Source organism: Mirounga angustirostris, unplaced genomic scaffold (genome assembly GCF_029215605.1).
Source record: "Mirounga angustirostris isolate CCGP_5_RB_7025 unplaced genomic scaffold, mMirAng1.0.hap1 SCAF_2, whole genome shotgun sequence".
In the NCBI taxonomy this organism is placed as follows: Eukaryota; Metazoa; Chordata; class Mammalia; order Carnivora; family Phocidae; genus Mirounga; species Mirounga angustirostris.
The window spans coordinates 29,986,662-30,011,150 of record NW_026991710.1 but is presented as its reverse complement, the minus strand read 5'-3'; the positions used below and the strand labels follow the sequence as shown (position 1 = coordinate 30,011,150).

Below are 24,489 nucleotides of genomic sequence, written 5' to 3'. Positions count from 1 at the left end.
AAGTGGAAAAAAAAAATCCCAATACTTTTATGGTTAGTAATTATATGGTTAATACTTTATACCATTGCATTCTTTTAGCAAATTAAATGTCGAATAAACTGAAACAGAGTACTTCTTAGTACCAGTTATCTTGTCTCCTTTCTTTACATTAGGTTACACTAGGGTGACGAAGTAGTCAACTATGCCTACTTTCCATCAGTCATCAGTATGATTGGTAACTACGTAGTCTAATAACAAAGGTATGAGTAAGCACTCAAAGGTACACACAGGTGGCATGAAACAGCAAGCTTGAATATTCTCGAATCTTTCATTTCTGTAAAATTGAAGTGTTTAGGGAGACCCTAGCGCTCTCTCCACTTATCACCAGAAGATTTAGCAGACTCTGGGTATAGAGCCCCCAGAAGCTGTGGTTTCCTGCATGATCTCTGGTGGTACCTCGCTCTCTGCAGGGTTGATATGTTTATGCTCCAGGCACACTGAAAAAGCTTCACCATCATTGGCTACCTCTGGGACATTTAGAACATTTTTCCTCTGTATTTATCAGAACTCAGACTTTCCATCCTTTCTATTCTGAATCTGCCTAAGGTTAGATGCTGTAAGTTGTCTAGATTTATGTTTTTCCATTTTAGGGGAAATAATTGAGTTTTCTGGCCTAACAGTTTTTTTCCTGGGTACCAGGATGAATGAAGATCATGAAATAAAAGGAACTTGTTACATCACCATGAGATTAAACTCTTCTACATGATTTTATTGCTATGACTTGAAAAGAAGTATGTGTTACTGGCCAAGAAGCACGTATTATTTATTAGAAGTAGAGTCTGAATTTCTCCTTTTCCTAATTGGACTCTGTGCTATTGTAAGGGTATTTAAGATGCTCATTAATTGGACAAAGTGATGCTTGCCCACTCCTTAGGCAGAGGTTCCTGAGCCTTATTGAACTCATGGTCACATGTCTGTCTGATGCAGGCAGCACTGCTGTAGATGGCATTCTGGACTCTAGAGAGAAGGTATCAGCAAACTTTTTCTGTAAAGGATTAGATAAAACATATTTTCAATCGGATACAGCCTCTGTGGGATATCTGTGGGAAATCAGCAACTCAGCAGTTGTAGCTTGAAAGCAGCCACAGAGAATATGTAAACCAATGAATGAGGCTGTGTTTCAATAAGACTTTATTTATAAACACATAATGGGCCAGATTTGGTCTGTGGGCCATAGAGCCATAAAACAGATTAGAGCGTTGGCCAGAACCTTATACCAGCTTCTTCTATTTCCCCTGGGCCCCAAGTAGAAAATTACAACTGGATAGATCACAAAGTATGGGAAACTGCTTTCTGTTGTTCTAATAAATATAGAAGTCATGGTCATAAGAAGCAGGAGCCCTCTCTGGGGACCTGTGCACTTGTCATTCTTTGTCCTGGAATGCTCTTCCCTGCAGAGCAACATGGCTTGTATCCTTCCTCCTTCAAGTTCTTGCTGCAGTATCTCCTTTGCATTGAGGTCCTGAACACTAAAGGTAAAATTATCGCTACCTCTTCCCCCCCCCCCCACTACCCCATCACTCCCTTAATTATTTTTCTCTTTGGGGCTCATATGCTAGATGATTTATTTTATGTAGATTCCATGGGGATAGTCATCTGTGTTGGTTTTTGTTTACTGTGATATCCTCAGCAGCTAGAATGTAGCCTGACATGTGGCAGATGCTCTTAGTATTTGTTGTTGAATGAAATCAGTGAAAAAAACAAGCATTAGATACATTTTTTCTTTAATTTTTTAAAAAACAGGCAGTTTTTTTTATGTATAGGGATTTTGTAATAAGAACTGAACTCCAAACACAATATTGGTTGAAAATCTGCAGGTGCATTGATAACGCTAGTATACGTTAACATTGCAGTGGACTCTCAGTGTTCTTTTTATGATTCTGTTTCCCTCTTAAAGACATGTGTCTTTTCAAAACACAGTTTAAAAACAAAGAGCCACACTCAGTTATCCTTCTCCAAATAGTGTTGAAACTTCATATCCTCAGTCATGAGGGACACTAAACAAAATAATCAAATTTATAATCTGGATTTATTTCATGTAACTGTCTGTTTGCTTTTGCAATGGAAATGCCAGTCCTGAATCAATGTAGAGTATGTGAAAACTGCCTAATATTTAGTAAGAGAGTAATCGTAACATCATGCAACTAAAGAAATACTAAAACATTTATAGTTGGGCTTAAAGTATGAACATTCACTTAGCTATTTGAATCATCTAATTATAACATAGCCTGATACTATCAATTTCAAAAATTGTATGGAAGGAACCTAATAAAATGTTGACCCTGGGTCTGTGATTAGTGTTTCAAACAGGCCAAGCCGATGAAAAACTTAATAAATGGTACTTGTTTAAAAAAACTAAAAACTCACTGGATTTTGAGGATAAAAAAAAGCAAGTCTTTCTCCCTCCCTCTTCCTAACTGTAACTAAGCTGAAGCTCTTCACCCAATCTGAGTGGATGCAAACCTGAAAGACCGGGTAGAATTTATTCCAGCATTTCTCAAATATGTAACTCGGAGGAAGCATCTTGCAAGTTATGTGAAGAAAGGCGAATGTGGTGAATGTGCTTTACCCGTCCTAGGAGATGCACATGGTGAAATACCCAAGCATATCTGTAGCAAAGGAACCTTTTTGACATTTTAACTTGCTGTTTTCTAAAGATATTTGTGTGTTCAGTATAATGCACCACCGTTTTTGTAAAAATTGCAGTGTATCTCAAGGAATTCATATTTTACTTGAGAATATGTTTTGCGACTTTATTTCTTACTCAGCAGAATTCCTCTTTAACAAATTAACTTTTTCTCCATAGAGAGGCATCGTGTGGTAATCTGAGCCTAGAACAGCAGAAGCTGAACATGTGAGGCTAACTCAGCAATTCGGATATAGAATATGCTTAAGAATTTGTGGAGTAATACAAATATGTGCAAGATGTGTGTGTTTCTTGTCTTTTTTGTGTCTTCCATTTAGGGCAGAAAAAAGGAAGCAAATAAATATAAAACCAAAATACCGAGTCTACTAATTGGTGCAGAAAAGTCCTCAAGCGTACAGAATTGTGAAGTTACAGAGGGGTTTAGAAAACATTTCTTCCAAGATCTTCTAGGGAGAGGAATTAGCAGTTCAGTTGGCCTTTGGAAAGTGGATAAGATTTTAACTAGCATTTTTAGAAGAAATACTTTTCTGGCTAGAGGGAGTGAAAGGACCCTGACGTAGTTGATACCTGGAGGTACTGAAGTTTGTGAGATGGATAGCAGGGGTTGGTCAGGTTATTTTATTGGAGATGCAAGATTGGGCTCTAGAACCAGGAGGGAGAAACTGCCAGTGGATTGATTGCATGTTCAGGTTGAACAGAGAACTAAAGAAAATGAAAAAGCCAATGGTCAAATACCAAGAAAAGATCAAATCCTGGACAGGAGTTAGGAGTCCGATCACCCAGAAGCCCTGGTGGGAGATCAGGGCTTAGACTGTTGGTGCCTCTGTCAGTGACTGATTTTTCTGGCTTGTGCCCAGCGTGTCCAGGGCTGCTTTCATGGAGCTCTTCCTCACCCTGGTACACAAGTATGAGAGCACCTCAAGTTTCCTGGGAATGCTGACCTCTGGTTGGCCTTTCAGTGAAAAGCAAATGTAGTGGAAAGTTGACAAGTCTATCTGACCGGGATATAATGTACCAATCACCGTGCTGAACTTCAAGTTGAATCTTAAATCTTTGATGAAAAGTATCTAGTTGGTCGTTTCTCAAATCACACATCCTTTGTGAAGACTGTGCCAAGCAAATAAAAAGCTTCAATATTTTATTTGTAGTTTGAGGCAACAGTTTGAGTTTTAGTGTTTAGCAAATAACACGACTAATTTCTTTTAGTCCGTTTAGTGGCAGAGAAATGAATGTGAGGGTGTTGGAATCAGACAAACTGAAATTAGAGTTGTAAGCCATCTGTTGGTCATTGGCTATGTATCCTAGAACCTTCATTTCCCACATGAAAGTATAGGGTCAAGACTCCTCTGTGGGATCAGTTGGAAAAGTAGGTAACATTGGGGCTCAATAAACTGCAGTTTCCTTTCTCTTCAGAAGAGCATCACTTTATTTCAGGTGACCTTTGATAATGTTGAGTTCTAGTCAGTTCTTACTTACCTTGGAAAATGTAAGGAAAGCATGTGTTCACATTAAACTTTTAAAATTAAGGTTTTGGTGATTGTAAAAGCATGTGGTTTAGAGTGTCAAAGTTGTACATGGTTTGTTAAAAAAAAACACCACATAGCAACTTTCCTCCCCTCCCACTTCATCACAAGAGACAGCTGCTTTCAATTCTTTTAGTGGTTTCTTTGGTTTTTACTTTGTATATCTTAATATTGTTTTTAATATATATGTATTTTTTACATTTTTTTTTTTAATAGGCTCCATGCCTAGTGTGGGGCTTAAGCTCATGACCCTGAGATCAAGAGTCACATGCTCTACAGACTGAGCCAGCCAGGCGCCCCATCTTAATAATATTTTTATACCTTTTTTCCCCTCACTTTTCAGTGTTAGGGATTATCTTTTGAGGTACTACCATGGAATATAATGGTTACTCATTTTTATCACTGTCCCCCATGCCTCCTTCTGGCATAGACACAGTTCCTATTTATCATCCTTTTCATATAGTTGTACAAAATAGTTAGATTTCTATCTGTATTTAATTTTATAGCCTCATGACTGGAAATGCTGCTCATATGTGAGCTCTGTAACATAGGATTACTTTTTCTTTCATTTGTGCTCTTTAGTTTTCTGTGAGATTTATAATTTTTGATTTTTTTTATTTGCTTGTTTTTTTTTTTTTTTTATATACTTGTCATTCATTCATCCCCAAATTCTTCCTAAGGACTATAAATCTGTGAAGTAACCAAAATACTTATCAATTTCATCATCGCTCAGCCTCCTAAGGAAACTTTAGTTTGGGCTGGTGGTTCTCTAGGCCTCCTGCACAATAAACCAGTTAGCTTTCTATGATCCCTTTCATTACTGTCCTGGGGATTCTCTATGCCGAGTGTTTTTGCCTTTCCTCAATCTCGTGTCATTGTCTACCCGCCAACACACCCACCCATGTTTCTTGGAGCTTCCTTAGAAATGGTGGATAGCAGGGGCAGTTTTTGAGACCTTGTATATTTGAAGGTGTCACTTTCTTCCTAAGGATGCTTATCGATAATTTATCATGGTTCTGAAATCTCGATGAGAAAGAATACTCCCTCCAGATCAGCAATCCATAGTCTTCTAGGTCTCTGGTATTGTAGAGCTGGTATTGAGAAATCCAATTCTCAATCCTTTTTATGTAGCCTGTTTTTTAGTTCTGGGAGATTTTCTTGTTTTATTTCTTTGGTAACTATTCTATTTTTTTTCCCTAAACTTCTTGGTAGTTTGGTGTTGGACCTCCCACACCAAAGTGTTGATAAAATGTAGCTTTTCCATTTTCCATTTCTGGGGACTTTCTTCAATTATATTTTCTAACCCACTTTTGTTTTTTGTTATCCTGTATTTAATATAGAAAGCACCTTCTTTTGACTGGCCTTTTTATAGCTTACTGTTATTGTCCCATGGACACAATATTTTCTGTTACCTCTCTGAAGATCTTACTATATTTTTTGAAGCTTTCTTTTCCCGTAGAATCTGTTTCTTTCAATTTTATTTCTTTTGGGGGGATCATTCCCCATCTTTTACCTTAGAGGTGTTTTCCTCAAGTGTTTTATTAATCTTGGGCTGTTTATGTTTAAAGTGGGATCTTACTAAACTGATTGGAACAGGTTCTGATGAGTTCTGTTATTTATTTATTATAAGATGATCTTGCTGGACTTTTGTTAATATGTTTCCTTGTTGAGTCCTCACACCAGTATCTTTTAAATGAATCTTTCTTTGAAGGTGATAAGACTGGTAAAACAGCTTTTTGGGAGTGTAGTAGGGAAAGTGGACTATGAGTATAAATATTTATGACACAGACTTTTGATTCTTCTGTTTTGAATACTGCCCCTTATCTTCGGTCATGTCTGAGCGTCCCAGCCAGAGATGCTCCCGTTTGATTTTCTGCAGTGAATGAAACTCTGCTATACTATTGAGCAAGAAGAGGGGCATTTTTCCAGCAGTGTGAAGAGAGGGAGGATTCTGGGATGGAGCAATGAAGGGCATAAGTTTATCTCTTAAATTGCCTTTCAGCAAATCTTATTTTTTTTTAAGATTTTATTTATTTATTTATTTGAGAAAGAGAGAGAGAGAGAGAAACAACATGAGAGGGGAGAGGGTCAGAGGGAGAAGCAGGCTCCCTGCTGAGCCGGGAGCCCGATGTGGGACTCGATCCCAGGACTCCGGGACCATGACCTGAGCCGAAGGCAGTTGCTTAACCAACTGAGCCACCCAGGCGCCCCAGCAAATCTTATTTTTGGCACCCCCTCTCCTTCTTAGTCACTTCCAGAGTTACTTGATGTCTTCCATCTCCTGAGACTTTCTGAGATTTTGTGGGTAAATTGGTTTTCCTCTCATTTTGATTTGTTGCAGGCTTAGCAACCAGCTCTCGGATACTTCCTAAGTCAGTCCCCTATCCTTCCTTCTGCTTTCTTGGTTCCTAAATATTGTTCTTATTGTCTACTTCTCTGGTTGTTATTGTTGGTTTGTAGGTATTTTTGTTTTTTTTTTTTTTGGTAATCCTTTGAAGCTTTGGGAGTAGAGGTAAATGCAAGCTTTTAACTGATCATCTTAACTGGAAGCTGGTTTCCTGTTTGTGTGTGTGGGTTTACAGAATATGACTGCATAAAATAAAGAGGTGTTTTCATATACCATGACATGTAAGCTCTCGGTGAATATTATAAAAATTGATAGTGACATATTAAAATGGATGTTTTATTACTGACTTCAGAAAGTTATTTTTAACCTGGAATTTTACATTAAAGTAACATTTGTTTTTTCTCATTGAAAGAGGTATAGCAGAGAGAAGCTGGGATTTGAGAGAATTTTGGTTTGTTTTTGTTTTTTTTTGGCCCCAATTCATTTTGGTTTACCTAATCTTGGAAACTGTCATTTTGATTTGCTTAAAAGTGAGGAAATGCATCTTAGAATAGAGAAGTGCTGGCATTTTACACTTGATCTTAGCCAAAAGGCCAAGAAACAATAGTGCTGGCATGTTATGCAGATATAATAATTTCTTGCATCTGTACTTGTAAAACACTTCATAACTAATACTGCATCATTTAAAAGCCTCAGGTAGGTAAAATAGGTAAAATAATTAGCTAAATAAAAAATGAGTAATTAGATAAAAGTATGCACTTTTGGAAATTGTGGTAGTTCTAAAACATTGAGGCTAGTTGGAGTAGTGAATAAGATATAATATGCATATAATTCTTCAGGATTGTGTAAACAAGGCAGATGAATCTGGATCACCATGTTGATACCCTTTTCATTAGATACTATTTAGAATAATTGAGAAGTATATTTGTGATGATTTAAATTACCTGATTAATAAAAGCCATAAACTTGACTTAGTGCCTTTGAGGTTCATTTCAGTTGTATTATATTTAATGACGGTTTGGTAGCCTTTGCCACCTTATATTAATATCATTGATTACCATACTTGTTTATTTGGGGATTTTTCTTTTTGAACTAAAATATTAAATCTTTTTAAAAACAAACAAAAAAACCCAAAACCCTGTTGGCACTTAAGGATGAAATTAAAACAGGAGTACTTCTGTGTGAGTACTTCATACATACAGATTTAATTGTATGTACACTGTTGTTAAAAAAAAAATTAAGATACACAGTTTTGAGACAACAAAAACTGACACCAGGTGGTAAGGCTGTATTTATGATAGCAGTTGTAACTTTACACCAGCTGCCCTACCAGAGCTCAGGGGAAGAGTTTATAGAAATTTGTTCCATCATGTGGCACAAACCTTATGAATTATTCTAAAAAGCTTCTTAAAGAAATGTTTCCCTTCAGAACCCTAAAATCAAAATAGGATAAGACCTAATATGTTTCATGTCTGCTCTGCCTTTTCTCCTGAAGGAATTCTGACGCACTTTGCAAAATTGAACTCAGATATAAAGTGGATAGAGGTCAAATGTTATCACTGCCTAAAGTAAAGGGATGTCCACGATGCCTTGCTATAAAATGTTCTAGTCTGTTTTGCTTCGTGGTTAAGAGCATAGACTTTGGGACCAGATTGCCTGGATATGACTCCCAGATATGCTCTTTGCCAGTCATGTGACAAATTCTATAACCTGCCAGTGCCTCTGTGCCTTCATCTGTAAAATGGGAATAATAATTACCTCATAGGATTGCTTAGGGGATGAAATGAATTAATATTTGCATATGCATTGCAACAGCACCTAGAACAAAGCACAACATACTGTTTGCTGTTCTGTGATATTTATTATGCCAAATAAATTCTTAATTGACCGAGGCTTTAAAATCTCCTTTCTTTGTAATAATTCATTATTATTTCAGATCTAATTTGTGTGCTGTGACAGTAGAAACTCAGCCTAGGATGACCCTGTATTTTATACCATGTTTTTATTTTTAGCATTCACTAAGCAAATTAAGCTGTTAAGTGAAATTTAAGGGAAAATGCTTAACTTACATCCGAGTAAATTTTTAAAGTACTTTTGGAACTGCTAACTGTGGGTCGTAGATTAATTTTACATAATTCCAGTGGAATTAGTTGCCTGATGTCTAATAGCCTTTTATAAATATGTGAAATATATAACCCTTGCACAGAAAAGATAGTTCTTAAAACTTTAGTATTCGTTATTATTTATTTTAAAGTTGTACATTTAGAAACACCTTCTCAAGTACTCCCTTATTATGTCATTTAAATTTTAATTTGTAGGCTTTACCAGCATTAAATCTGAGTTTCCATTTGCTGGAAAGGAGAATAATAATGTGAGAAGGGATATATATGTAAGTTCTTATCTTTGATTACCAGTTATTAGAATTCAGTATTGAACTTACATGCAGAAAACAGTTAATTGAATGTTGACATATTTAATGAGCAAAATAGATTAAACAATATTTATATAAATTTAGTTTTAGAAACATTTGTATTAATTTATATTTTTAAATAGGAACATGTCAAATGCATACATTTTTTAAAAAGTATATTTTAAAAGTGCTTAAACATAAAGTGTATTTTTAAGTTACATGGGTATTAGTGATGAATTTTCCAAGCTTTGTGTAGGCTCTAATTTTTCTGAGATTACAAGGTATTTTACAAAGCCTTTATTTTGTCATATTAAAAAAATCTGGTCTTTAGTATTTGGAAAAAGCAAAAAATGAAATGAGGAAATGGAGGGTAAAATGTTTTAGTGGTGTTTCTCTTCTCTCTATATAAATAATGCAAATTTGAGTAAGCATTTTTCAGTGAAAAATATATTCCTTTGTTCATTAAAAATTTATTAAGCACATTTTATTGCTAGGAACTGTGGCAGTCGCTGGTTTTATATTGATAAACAAAATAGAACTGGTTTGTCCACTGAGGTATCTCAATAACTAGCATGGGAGATGGGTGAAGCAAAACAAATACGTAAATACGAAGTCTGTTAGGTGTCATTAAGTGAAGAAATGGAGCAAGAGACCAAGGGGATCTGTAGGATCTGTATGGTAGTAAGGATGGCTACTTAGAGGGAATGCTTTCAAGCTGAGGTTTCAAGGATAGGGAGCCGGCCCTGTCCAGAGCAGACAGGGAGCATTCCAAGCAGGGAAAATCGCATCTGGGAAGGCCTGGGGGCAAGAAAGAGTCTAGAGATAGGAAGCAATATGACTGGAGGGTGGTGTCCACAGAGTAAGTCCCCACAGATTTGATGCCTGGCTGGATGAATGAATGACGGCAGAAGGAGAGGGTTCATCGTAGGATTGCCAAGTAGCTCTCTCCAACTGCAAAATGGTTGTTTCCTCAGCTGCTGCACCATGTGGCCTCTCTTTCCATTTCACTGTCAGCTGGGATTTGTCCTCCATAGATTATTAGAGAGATTTAATAATCTAAGAATATTGAGTTAAAATGGCTGAAAACATCCAACAGTTAACCTGGTAGTTGTGAAAATTAAATGGTTGGCAGACTATCTCTGAAACTGCGTCTTACAGAGGCTGAGGTTTTGGATGAGGCTTTGCTAGAGAGCCAAGGATAGAGTGTGTCTTTTGTCATCAGTGCCCAAGAAGAGATGTGGTCAGATGGTGGTACCTTTGATCCCTAAATTGTCTGCCCTGTCTCTTCCCCTTGTCATTTTTCTGTGGGTACAAATGTTACACTCCTGGATGATGCCTCACACCCGAAACCATCTGTTTAGTTGGTGATGGAATTCTGAGGAAGCTTTTTGAGTCCCAAGTGGCTGCAATTAATGATCTTAAGTAAAACATATTAAAGTAGGTTTTAAAACTTTTTTCGCTCTGTGCTTTGGCAGGTTTTGAAACTTTGAATTAATTTTGAGTTTTCAGAAGTTTTCCTGTCTTCCACCAACCTTTTTTTTTTTTTTAAAGATGCTGATTATTTGAGTGCTAGTCATTGAGGTTTATTTGCCATCTTGCTAAAGAGACTGCACTCATGTCACTCATTCATCCAACAAATTCCTTTTTAGTGCCATACATGTCTCTGTGTTAGTTGCAGATTGTGTAGTGAAAGATGAGACACTCTTGGAGTTTGTCCTTGTAAAGCATAGGGTATGGTATGGGAGACACAAGTAAATGCACACACACACAAACACACACACAGATTGTGTTAAGTATTAGGAGGAAAAGGTGTGCTTTGAGAGAGAATAACTTTGTCATCTGCTTTGGATTGGCTCATCGAGAAGCAGTATTTGTGTAGGTACCATAGGTAGAACTCTGAAAGAGAAGGAGTCAGTAGCAAAGGGAATAGAGGGGTAATGGTAATCATTTCCCTAAAAGATGTTGATTGTTTTTATTCTGAAATGAAAGATTATATATACTGTTGAAGCTCCAGCTTACCACCATTCACAAAGTAAGGTGGGTAGGGCCCAAAATAAAAATCTTGATTTACAGAATTATTGCTGACATTGTGTGGGAAGATGTGTATTTACCTGCATTCAAGTATGCCAGAGATCAACGTGAAATGAGTGCAGAGTGATCGATTGGTTCAATGTATAATTACTTTGTATTTAATACTTCTTTACCTTTTGATATTTTTAAGGCAAGGAATTTAAAGAACTCTTGGGTTTTAAAAACTAGATGTCTAACTATTGCATGTTTCACGGTTAAGAAAACAGACCAAGAGAAGTTAAAAAGGAGCAGAAAGATGTTGGAAAGAAAGCTGAGTAGTTATGCTTATGATTTCAAGGTGTTTATTGTTACTTCATAATTAATTCAAATGCTTATATGTGGAACTGTCTGTCCTGATGAACTTTGAAACTTTTATCCATTTGATCAGGTTTGCTCTAATTTTATGTAAAGCCGAATAGATCGGTGTGGGAGGCTTGCTGCATTTCACTTGAGTGATACATGTTTGGTGCTCAGAAAACAGCTGGGAAGGCAAGGTCTCCACACTTCCATATGTTCTTTTTTCTATCTTTAAATCTTAGGAAAATCACAGAATGCTAAACTAATCCCTTATCCTAAACATGTTAGCAAACTACAAATGGAAAAGGTAGACATGGTTGTTATTTACATATTTGCTTAGAAATGACTTTATTTAAACAGGAAGTTAGCTTTCATATATCATTTGTGTTAGAAGCTAGAAGTATATTGTGTCAAGTAGAGAAAGCCACTTAGAGAATAGGAATATCTGACTTTAGGGAAGGGTTCTGAAACAAAACAAAAACAAGCCCAAGTCGGAATTGGTTCTTCACTTTTCCCTTATATAGTCAGAAAAAGTTTTTCTTTTAAACCTAAACAGGAAACGTGTGATTATGTTATTTTGCTTTGTTTTTCATTATTTTTCCGTAATCATCTTAAGTTGCATTTGCCTTTCATCTGATTCTTTTTGAAAAATGTTAATATTTCAATGAATTTTGGATGATTGTAAAGGATTCTCTGTATGGGGCTTTTTTCAGCTCATTTGATCAAAATTAAGTAATTTATAAAACCAACTGACAAAGCTTTGTTATTTTGGCAAAATATTATTCATGCTCCAGAGCAAAAGTTAAGGTAAAATAAGATAAATGCTGTAAGCTTAATGAAGGATGAAAGCTTATATTATTTTTTTTAATGTTTTTTTAAAAAAATATTTATTTTTACGTAAACTCTATTCCCAGTCTGGGGCTTGAGCTCATAACCCTGAGATCAAAAGTTGCATGCTCTACCAACTGAGCTAGTCAGGTGCCCCTATATTATCTTTATTAAGGGATTATTTCTGTTAGGGGAAATGGGTACAGTGCTAGTGTTTTTCACACACTTTTGTTTTGTGCTAACCCTTATAAATTTGGATATTAATACTGTTAATAATATCATTGTTTTATTTATTTAATTTTTCTTTTGAATATAGTTGACATACAATGTTACATTAGTTCTAGAGTGTAGCCAACAACACTTTTACAGTATCATTGGCTATATTCCCTGGGCTGTGTCTTTTATTTCCATAACCTATTCATTCCATAACTGGAAACTTGTACCTCCCATTCCTCTTTACCCATTTTAACCATCCTCCTAACCCTCTCCCCTCTGACAACCATCAGTTCTCTGTATTTATAGGTTTTATTCTGCTTTTTGTTTATTCATTTGTTTTTTAGATTTCACATGAGTGAAATCATAAGGTATTTGTCTTTCTCATCCTGACTTATTTCACTTAGCCTAATGTTTTCTAGGTCTATCCACACTGTCACAAATGGCAAGATCTCATCCTTTTTTTATGGCTGCATCATATTCTGTTGTATGTATATGTGTGTATGTACACACACACACACACACACTTTTATCCATTCATCTATGGATGGACTTTTGGATTGCTTCCATATCTTAGCTATTGTAAATAAAGCTGCAGTAAACATGAGATGTATGTATCTTTTCAAAATGCTGCTTTTTGTGTGTGTGTGTGTTTTAGGTACTCTGTAGTGGAATTACTGGATCATAGGGTAGCTCTATTTTTAATTTTTTGAGGAGCCTCCATACTATTTTGCACAGAGGCTGTACCAATTTACATTTCCACCAATGAGGAATTGGTTCCCGAGGGTTCCTTTTTCTCCATATCCTCCTTAACACTTGTTATTTGTTGTTGTTTTGATTCTAGCCATTTTGACAGGTGTAATGTGATATCTCTTTACAGTTTTAGACTTGCATTTCCCTGATGATTAGTGATGTTGAGCATCTTTTCTTGTGTCTGTTGGCCATCTGTATGTGTTGTTTGGAAAAATGTCTATTAAGTTCCTCTATCCATTTTTTAATTGAATTGCTTGTTTTTGTTTGTTTGTTTTTTTGGTGTTGAGCTGTGTAAGTTGTTTATATATTTTGAATATTAAGCCCTTATCAGATATATCATTTGCAGATATCTTCTCCCATTCAGTAGATTGCCTTTTTGTTTTGTTGATGGCTTCCTTCACTGTGCAAAAGCTTTTTATTTTGAAGTAGTCCAGTAGTCTAGTTTTGCTGTTATTTCCCTTGCCCTAGGAGAAGTATCTAGAAAACTGCTGCCACAGCTGATGTTAGAGAAATTACTGCCTATATTCTATTCTAGTATTCTTATGGTTTCAGATTTCATATTTAGGTATTTAGTCCATTTTGAGTTTATTTTTGTGGAAGGTGCTAGAAAGTGGTCCAGTTTCATTCTTTTGCATGTAGCTGTCCAGTTTTCCTAACACCATTTGTTGAAGAGACTGTCTTTTTCCCATTGGATATTCTTGCCGTCTTTGTGGTAGATGAATTAATTGACCCCATAAATGTGGGTTTATTTCTGGGTTCTCTATTCCATTTCATTGATCTATGTGTCTATTTTTGTGCTAGTACCGACAGCATCATTGTTTTAAATACTTATGTTAACTGATTAGGGAGTGTCATTTTATGTTTTCTTCCCTACATGCCATTGCAAAATGTACACTGTCATAGCCTAATGTTTTTTTACACTGTTTAACAACAAATAGGAATGTACTCAACAGTTACACTACAAATGTATTTAAAACCCAAGTTCATGATACTTGAATGTAAAATAACAGTTTCATATGTTTTACAGAAAACGCATGTTTCAGAAGAGATGGGTGAAATTTGATGGCCTTAGCATTTCTTATTACAATAACGAGAAGGTAAGAACATTTTATAGTTCTCAAAGATTTTCTTGCATATCCAAGGTACACTTCAGTACTAAGCACACAATTTGGTTTTTAAGAACAGAAGTTGGATTACCAACATGAAAAGAGTTTGCATGTGGTGAAACACTCTGTTCATAGTTTAACTTTTCTTTACACATAAAATTTGGATTTAAAAAAATTACACATCCAACAATTATTTATGGAGTGTCTTCTACAAACAACAGGAATTGTTGTGAATGATGTAAGGATGAATAAAAAATTATCTTTCTCTTAGAAAGCACTAAGGAATGTTTACAAAAGGATACTACAGGTAGGCAACAAAAGGAGAGGTTACTTTGTACTCTGGAAGGATATGGAAGAACCAAAGAAGGCTTCTTGCATGAGAGTTCATTTGCCATGGGTCTTGAAAAAGAGGAATGTTTGCACATAGAGACTAGAGAGACTAGGACGTGGTAACATAGAGAACCATGAGATGTCCAGATGCGAAGTCAGTTTTCTGATTGGAAAATAGAATATATGAAGGATAATCCTCCAATCAAGAAATGGGCAGAAGACATGAACAGACATTTTTTCCAAAGAAGACATCCAAATGGCCAACAGACACATGAAAAAGTGCTCAATATCTCTCGGCATCAGGGAAATCCAAATCAAAACCTCAATGAGATACCCCCTCACACCAGTCAGAATGGCTAAAATTAACAAGTCAGGAAACGACAGATGTTGGTGAGGATGTAGAGAAAGGGGAACCCTCCTACACTGTTGGTGGGAATGCAAGCTGGTGCAGCCACTCTGGAAAACAGTATGGAGGTTCCTCAAAGAGTTGAAAATAGAGCTACCGTACGACCCAGCAATTGCACTACTGGGTATTTACCCCAAAGATACAAATGTAATGATCTGAAGGGGTACATGCACCCCAATGTTTATAGCAGCAATGTCCACAATAGCCAAACTATGGAAAGAGCCAAGATGTCCATCAATGGATGAATGGATAAAGAAGATGTGGTATATATATACAATAGAATATTATGCAGCCATCAAAAAAAAAATCTTGCCATTTCAATGACGTGGATGGAACTAGAGGGTATTATGCTAAGCGAAATAAGTCAATCAGAAAAAGACATGTATCATATGACTTCACTGATATGAGGAATTCTTAATCTCAGGAAACAAACTGAGGGTTGCTGGAGTGGTGGGGGGTGGGAGGGATGGGGTGGCTGGGTGATAGACATTGGGGAGGGTATGTGCTATGGTGATCACTGTGAATTGTGTAAGACTGATGAATCACAGACCCGTACTTCTGAAACAAATAATACATTATATGTTTAAAAAAAAAAAAAGTAGGAAGGGAAAAATGAAGGGGGAGGAAATCGGAGGGAGAGATGAACCATGAGAGACTATGGACTCTGAGAAACAAACTGAGGGTTCTAGAGGGGAGGGGGGTGGGGGGATGGGTTAGCCTGGTGATGGGTATTAAAGAGGGCACGTATTGAATGGAGCACTGGGTGCTATACGCAAACAATGAATCATGGAGCACTACATCAAAGACTAATGATGCAATGTATAGTGATTAACAACATAATAAAATAAAATTTAAAAAGAATATATGAAGGAGACTTGAAGAGATGAAGCTGAAAAGTTCTTTGGAGCTAGAGCTCATTGAACATCTTGATGAGAAAGTGGTCACAATTTTGTTTTTAGGCAAGTGAATCTTAACAACATGATACTATTTTCATCATGTCTTCATTAGGTATGAGAATGTCTTTATTCTTAGGAGATGTAGGCTGGAATATTTGAAGTGTCCTATCTGCCAATGTTTTTCAGATGTTACTTACGTGTATATTTATATTTATAAATATATTTGCGCACACACATAGTTAGGTAAAATAAAAACTGAAGATGTTAACAGTTGTCAAATCTGGTTGGAGGATATATGGATGTCGGTTGTCATAATCATGCTACTTCTCTGTGTTTGAGAATTTTCCTTAATGAAAAGTTGGAACTAATAAATATATAGTATTTTTAGTTAATTAAAATCAGGTAATCATACAGTCTGAAATACAAACATTCTCTTGCTAGACTCATTTAACATTTAAGCACATTTTCTTATTTATAGCTTATACTCTAACATTATTTTCTCATTATTTGGAGAATGTTACTTCCTATTGTGATATTTGTGGCTTGAATAGAAACTCCCTTTCATATATTGATTCTTCAGTGCTACTGGGCAAATGCTACAATACTAAGAACATTAGAAAGTTTGGAGAAGTATTACTTGGTTTCACCTTGTAGTCATCCAGATAAAGCATCAAATAAGTTTAAACACACCTCTTCGAGGTTTGCAAGATGGTGGGATGAGTATTTTTTAAAAGCTGATTTTCTGCCTTTGCTACTGTTTTTTAGTTTGCTTGTGCATTTGCATGTTGAGACAGTTTCCATTCCAGCGGTGGGTACAATGTGGTCTCTGTATCTACTGGAGTCTGACCCCTAGTTTTTTTTCAGCAGCTGTGCCCTTCTCTGGTTTGATTGAAATGAGGGTGAATACAATTCAAGAGTAAGACTTCCGTGCCATGAGGCTCTGTTGGTGGTGGTATTATCCCCATGTGGGAGAGAGAATTTCTGGTATCCATGTCCAGCAGTGAGATGAGTGCCTGCCACGTTGTTCGGTATTCCTGCAACAAAAATGGCGCAGTCTTGGTTTGAAATTGTGATACAGAGTTCATGTTAAAATGAATGGTTACAAATTCTTTTGCTTAACATTGTTTTTAAAATTTGAATTACTGTTTCTGTGGCATTTCGTCCCTTTACTATCCAGATGGTTGGTTTCATCTTGGCAAAAAAATAAAAATGTTGGGATGGGTGATTCCTAAAAGGAGACACCGCTTCTGTTGTGACCCACCTTGCTCAAGTATGGATTGGAGGGCTGGGAAGAGGCCATTTCAGGGCCAGTGTGCGGAAGGCCTGGGTGTGGCCATAGCGACAGTGTCATCTGTCATGTGCGCTGAGTCCTCCCGCCTTCCAGTGTTTAAAGGTGCATCTGAGGAGTGTATGGCTGGGCAGAGCTCTGTGTTTCCCTAGTTTTCCCTCACTTTCCTCAGTGCTGCTCTATCACGTCTCTGCAAGAACTTTTTCATTGTATTACTGAAAATGGCATCATCCCACCAGCCTTGATATCTTGTCACCTGCCAAGAAATCTCACTCACCCCCATTCTCACTCAGCTGTGGGCAGAATTGCCCTGTGGTCATTTCATTGTCTGAAAGTGGTAGTAGATAAATGACAAACTTGACCTAGATATCTGTGTGTTACAGGCTCAGGGATGCTTTAAAATTTCTGTCCTTAAGGAAAATTTTACACTCCGAAAAACACAATCATTCTGAGCCTGTTGTCTTTTTTTTTTTTCCCCCTCTATCTTGTCTTTATCGTGTGTTGTTTGAAGAGAAATATAAAGGCAACTCTACAGTGTTAAGAATTATAAGATTTCTTGGGATCTCATAATAGATTACAAATGAACCATTTGAGAAACTATAACTTCCTGAGGTTAAAGTGACATGATAGTTAGCTTGTTAAGTACATTTTGATCACTCCTGGGGGAATTTATTTATTTTTCTATTTTGGAGTATTTACCTGTTAAATAGGATATTATTATTATAGGCATGTGGGTGGGTTCCTTTTTTTAAGGAATTGTTTTTTAATCTCTTTAAGCAGATCTAGAGGTGGGAAAATCTCCTATTTAAAATTCTGATTTCTTTTCCTACAGTGTTGCTTGATTTTTTTTATACTGAAAAATGTGTTAATGGTAACATTTTTATTCTACAAATGGTTAATTATCTCACTAGAGATCTAGTTTTATAAGCTCTTGTAATTCTTAAGCAAATTAAGATTTGAGAATGGATCATCTAAGAGAAGAAGTGTAAATGTTTGTGGACATTCTGGATTTTTCAGTCTGATCTCAGCCACTGTTGACTTACAGCCAGAGGCCCTTGCACTGTCCCCAAAGGTACTATGCTCCTTCCCACGTCTGAGGTTGCCTGACACTAGGGAGACATTTTCCCACTTTTCTCATTCCTGGAGCACTTAGCGGTCTAGTATTGCCTAGCATTGCCATCATACCCCGCTGCATTTATTGGGTTTCCTTTAAGCCAGTCAGTCATGTAATTCTTTGCATGACTTTTTTCAGCGGTATCTGGGTACACACTGTGGGGAATGCGAACATGTCTTTTTCCTGTATTTTCATCTCCATGTTTTTGCTCTTCCATCTGAACCTTCTGAGCCATTGCCATCCATCAAAATTCTGTGCACACTTCAAGATCCATTTTTTTAATCGCCATCTATGAACCTTTTCTTTTTTTTTCCAGCTATGACATTTGAACAATCATATGCAAGAAAGGTTAGAAGGAGGAGGAGCTGAAAGTAGGGAGGCAGATCAAGGGAGTGTGCAGTAAATCGGGCAGTAATTATCTGGGTGTAGGCTGTGTAGGCCAGTGCAGGTATTAAAAAATGAATTTAGAAAAAATACCAAAAGTGAGTTGTCAGAGCTTGATTTGGTTGTGATTGATTGGACGTAGAATTCATTAATTGAGCTTCTGCAATGCCGATTATGTGTAGGGTCTGAGGAAAATAGATGTATGACCCACCGTCTATTTGGGGAGACCGTCTTAATCAAATGATCACACAGTAAATACAAAAATCACCATTTAAGTTATAGTTAGTAACTGCTATAAAGGAAAAATGCAGGTGGTTATTAGCTTAAATTAGGGTCATCTGCCTAGGTGAGGATGGGGGCCTATGAGAAGAGGCTGGTCAGAAAACCTTTCTTCTGGAGCATATACTTATGCTGAAATATGAAGGATGGAGAGGCAGGAACCATGTGAAGCTGGATGTGGACAACATTCCTTGAAGAACAGAGTAAGCAAAGGCACTAGTTTGGGGAGAAACATGGTATGTTAGTGGAACCTCAAAGAAGGCTCATGTGACTGGAGAGGATCAGAGAGTGCCAGGGAGGAAGTTGACATAGTCACTATAGGGAGAGTCCCAAGTTACGTGGGTGCAAATGAGCCACACAAATGAATGACTACTTAAGACTGACTAGAAGAGTAGTATTTTAATGAACAGATATAAAAGGGGGGAGGTTATGTTTTCAGGAGATAATTTAAAGTTTGAGGTGCTTATGGGACAGTTATATGCACCATTGCAGTTACGTGCAACTTGAAATATGAGGTTGGAGTTGACCAAAATGGATAAGGAAGGGACAGATTTTAGAATTTTCCTCATAAAGTTGGCAGTTGAAATAGCAGGAATGGATTTTCTTAGAGAAGATGAAACAAAAAAAGTAGAAAACAAGAAGAAAAGTTACCTTGAAATTTCCTACTTCTTGACATCCTTGTTTTTCTGTGAGGTTGCCCACTCATCTTCTTCAGTTACAGTTCAAAAACCGTGTTCAGTGTCGGCTGTGTGAGGGGATGTGGGAAAGCCTTTGTGGCGTTGGTAGTTAAAATGGTGTTGAAGAATGCATAGGATTTTGATGCATACATGTAGTCAGGGATAGGGGATTGGAGCAGAGGCATTGGAAGAGAAGAAACTGTCAAAGAACTAAGAGGGAATGCCATGATAGCATAGTATATCTTCTCAGCGGGCAGAGGATAACCTCCCAGTAGAGCACCGTGCTGCTGACCGTGACTGTCCCTTACCTATCTGAAATGCATGGCAGGAATTTACCACTAGGAGGAATATGACCTTGACATTTGTTCTCTGCATGGAATGGTTTAATACATTTAAACCAGTTGCTTCAGATACTTGGGATCTGCTAAAAAATGAGGGTTCCGTGAATCATTCTGTGGAAGGAAATAGTAGAAGAAACCCTGTAAAGATGTATCCAGACTCTTCTGATATTTAAGACCTTCCATAATGTGTCCTTGGTGTATGTTTCCAGTTTTACCTCTTTGGACTCTACACTGTGGATGCTCTTATTTCTCTACTTTGCCTTTATTATTATTAAAGCTTTCCAGCCAGGATGGCCTCCCAACCAGTTATCTGTGTGGTTAAACTCAAGCTTTCTTCAGGTCAGGCTCTAATGTCATTATGTCTATGAAAACATCTGACCTCTTTTAAGCAGAAGTTGGGAGTTCCCATCTTTGTACTCATACGTTCCATGGTTCGGACTACGTTTCAAACTTTTCTGTCATTACATTAGCTTGTTTTTCATTTTGAGGCTCCTTGAATATATAAATACTATTTGAATTTTCTTTCCAACACAAGGCCCAGTAAATATTTCACCCTTAGTAAATAGCTGAAATTGTCAGGTGGTCCTTATGCCAAATGGTTTTGGTGGATCCAGAAAAACGAAGACCGAGAAAGCTACCAAGAGTCTTCAGAATGACCTTCTTGAGCAAAATGGTAAAATGCATGTGCCAGTCACGAACAGCCAAAATTGTATTAGGTATATGTCAGTTACAAACAGCCAAATCCATCTTTTTTCATTCTTTTGTCTTTTTCTTTCATTTTTTGTTGGGAATTAAAGGTAAAGTGAGGCAGTTGTGATATTAAGATAATTATTAGAATCACTGGGTAATATGTTTAATTGATATAATGCAACAATCTGGTTTTGATATGTATTCTTGTTCACAACATGCAGTAGCAGTAGTTTTGAAGTAGTTTAGTTACAGTACCCATCATGGCCAGCAGATGCCTGCAAACACCATAAAATCATTTTGACCAGATAGTTTTAAAAAACATACAGTTGGTTTTGGGAACTCTGCATTGCTGGTCTAAGTGCAATTGTTTGTATTTGATACTTTGCCTTTTAATTTTAAATTCCAGAAGAGGAGAAAATTGAAAAGACATCTCATGTGAAAGGACCATTTAATATTTTCCTTTCTGGAGTGTTAAGTGTGTCTGAGGATATATACTATTTGTATGTCATTTTAAAAATGTAGATTAAAATTATGAAAAGCACAATGTGCTTGTAAATATTTGTAAATATTGTACCATTCTTTTTCTGATAAGGTCACAAGAATTTCATTTTAATCAGTCTTGTTTGTGTATCTTTTTCTCTAACCAATACAGGAAAAGTATTCAAAAGGAATAATTCCCCTTTCTGCTATATCTACGGTACGGGTTCAAGGAGACAACAAATTTGAAGTTGTTACAACACAGAGAACTTTTGTTTTTAGAGTAGAAAAAGAAGGTAAGATTATTTCTTTATCCCTGTAAAAACACTCCTAGACATTAATATCTGACCAATCAGAAGACTCATAAACTAGTGAAGCTACAAACGTCAAGAGATCTTAAAATATGTTACTTTTAAGTAATTTACATTTTATATTATTTTGAATGCCATAAACAAGTTGGCAAGTCATTTGCTGTTTGTTCATTATTCTTGCATGCAGCAAATACTTAGAATCTACTAAGTGCCAAGAATTCTTCTAAATTCTGGATATATAGCAGTAAAAAAAACCAAAAAAGCCCCCAAAATCTCTGCTCCTTTGGAGTCCACCTTTTAGCTGTTGTTTCATAATGCAAAGTAGTTATTTAATATGCAAAAACAATTTTTCTCACTATTAAAAGATTGGTTCTAGGGAAGTTAACTTATGCCAGGTTCAACTGAAGGCATAGGCTCAATAATCTTTCTAGTCCAGATTTTGGAGTATCTTTTATTCTTTTTCAATTCTTTTTACCTTCTTCCTCTGCTATAGGTCACTTGATGGTGAAAATTAGATGGCATGCAGTTTATGGATAGAGACTAAATCTTTAGATCTTTTTTTTTTAAGGTTTTATTTATTTATTTGACAGATAAAGAGCACAAGTAGGCAGAGTGGCAGGCAGAGGGAGAGTGAGAAGCAGGCTCCCCGTGGAGCAGGGAGCTGGACGTGGGGCTCGATCCCAGGACCCCAGGATCATGACCTGAGCCGAAGGCAGCCACTTAACCGACTGAGCCACCCTGGCGCCCCTAAATCTTTAGATCTTTTCTGACTTTTGAGGGGTGGTAAGGAGGGAGATCCAGGAGAGCTAAGAGTTTTCTGTTGCATACTTTGATTGACTATCAATACGTTATTACTATATTCCTTACTACTTTTAAATAATATAGGTAAGGCCATCCTCATTAATTAAAGAATTATAATTTTAACTTATTTTTTAAAGCTTTTAGTATAGATTATAACTCGGTTTTGAAAATACTTCTTGGTACTTAATTATTTGAGTAATGGTGATTTAGAGAACTTACTAAATTCTTGATGTATGCAGTGATCTGTGCTTCATTATTCACGATAGTCTTGTGAGGGATGTAGGTGTTACAATTATCCCATTTTATAGAAAGAACAATCCCATTTTACACCGAGCCCATTTTACCCTTTTATAAACTACAACAATATTAGATCTTATGGGGCAGTATTTGTCTTTTTTATACTGATAGATTCCTAGAACATAGACCAGTGCAAGGCACATAGAAAACATTCAATAAATCCTACCTATTCCTAGAAAGCTTTCAGTATTCCTTGGCATAATCAGTAAATGCCTAAGTTCCAGCTGCTGTCCACACTGGGGCAGCTTTTTTCAAACTGTGCATCACTATGCATTTGTGAAATCAACTTAGTGGTTTCTGATGGTACTAAAACAAATCCCCCCAAAACAGAAAAAAACATGAAATAGAATAAGAAATATTAAAGTGCATTGCTTCTAGTAAGTATCGTATTGTGAGACATACCTGTGTAAATATTGCACATATGTAGGGGAAACAGTGCTTCTTACTTAAGTTGCTATTTAAAAAGTCATTGAGGTCTATAGCCCCGAGTCGGGGTTGGCAAACCATGGCCCGTCGCCTCAGTCTGGCCACTGCTTATTTTTGTAAACAAAGTCTTGTTCCATCACAGTCACCGTCATTCGTTTGCATATTGTTGCATATTGTCTGTGGCTGTTTTTGTGCCTTAGTGGCAGCGTTGAGTGTGACCAGGAAGGCCCAAGGTATTCTCCTTTGGACTGGATAACGTGAGGATCTTTCCTTATGCTTTGGTTTCCTCTGCCTAGAAGGTGACTGCCTGTTTTTTTGAGGTGCTTATCACTTTCCCCTTGGCTTCTCAAAATTAATTTCACATATGCCGCATAGCTTGCATTTTAAGATAGACACACTAAATAAAACTTCCCACCTGTGTGAAAATCTGTTTAGCCATATTTACTTACTGTAGTTAAAAGGTAAACAGACACATTAAAGTAGAATATATCAACCCACATGTTTAAAAGTTACATGCTGTGATACATAGTTCATATGTGGTTCATAGTTCATGTATCATAATTATGATAGAAACAGCATAAGAATTTCATTAAAACTTTGGTGTAAGTTATTTGTAAAATAAGTCTTAGGTCTTTAAGTTTTAAAACATGAAAATACTGCTTCAATAAAAACTGAGACTATCCACATGGAATTACTGAGTAATTTTACTGAGTGGTTTTACTGAAAGTCATTTTTAGGGTGCCTGGGTGGCTCAGTTGGTTAAGCGTCTGCCTTCGGCTCAGGTTGTGATCTCTGGGTCCTGGGATCGAGTCCCACGTCTGGCTCCTGGCTCAGCGGGGAGTCTGCTTCTCCCTCTCCCTCTGCCCCCCCCTTCTCTCTCTCATGAATAAATAAATAAGATCTTTTTAAAAAAAAAAAGTCATTTTAATGTCATAACTAATGTTTTTAAAGATAGGTAAATGTAGAGATGTGTGTGTGTATAAATAGTATATGTGTGTCTATATATTTAGTATGGCACCTTCAACAAGATACTAAGTATGTTTTATTGTTTTTTCTTCCTCCCATGTATACAGATGGTTGATTATTTTTTACTTTGGGGGAACTAAGAAATCAATCATAGTGGCTTATGAACTATTTGACTTAACTTTTAAGACAAAAGAAACTTTACTTCAGTCTAACCAAGAAGCAAGACAAAAGTTTAGAACACAAAGGGGAAATGGGTTGACATCCTAGCAGAAATGAATTCTCCCTTTTTGGTGAGAAGGTTCTGAATGGCCTATCCTTTGTCTCCTCTGAAGCCAGGGTCCCTGTTGACAAACTGTTGCATTGCCCTTTGGCATTGCTAAGACAGGATTGTCATTTGGCGTCTTTTCCCCACAAATTTTCAAAGGCTTCAATTCCCCCAGGTTTCCTAGTGAAGTATTGTTATGCTCTTAGTTGAAAGTGAATTATGATGAAATAATAACATTTTAAAAATACTCCTCCTCAAATAAAAAATTTAGTGGGATTCCTTTGTCCTGAAGCAGAACCACTGGAGCT

At 36.7% G+C, this 24,489-nt stretch overlaps 1 protein-coding gene across 1 annotated transcript in view; it reads left to right on the top strand.

Annotated features, from left to right (window-relative positions):
- ARAP2 (ArfGAP with RhoGAP domain, ankyrin repeat and PH domain 2) overlaps nucleotides 1-24,489 on the top strand; it is a 217,157-nt gene that overhangs the window by 22,205 nt on the left and 170,463 nt on the right. The window contains exons 7-8 of the mRNA XM_064584359.1: nucleotides 14,155-14,224; nucleotides 21,291-21,411. Coding sequence (XP_064440429.1) covers nucleotides 14,155-14,224; nucleotides 21,291-21,411 — 191 coding nt within the window. The remainder of the gene's footprint in view (nucleotides 1-14,154; nucleotides 14,225-21,290; nucleotides 21,412-24,489) is intronic.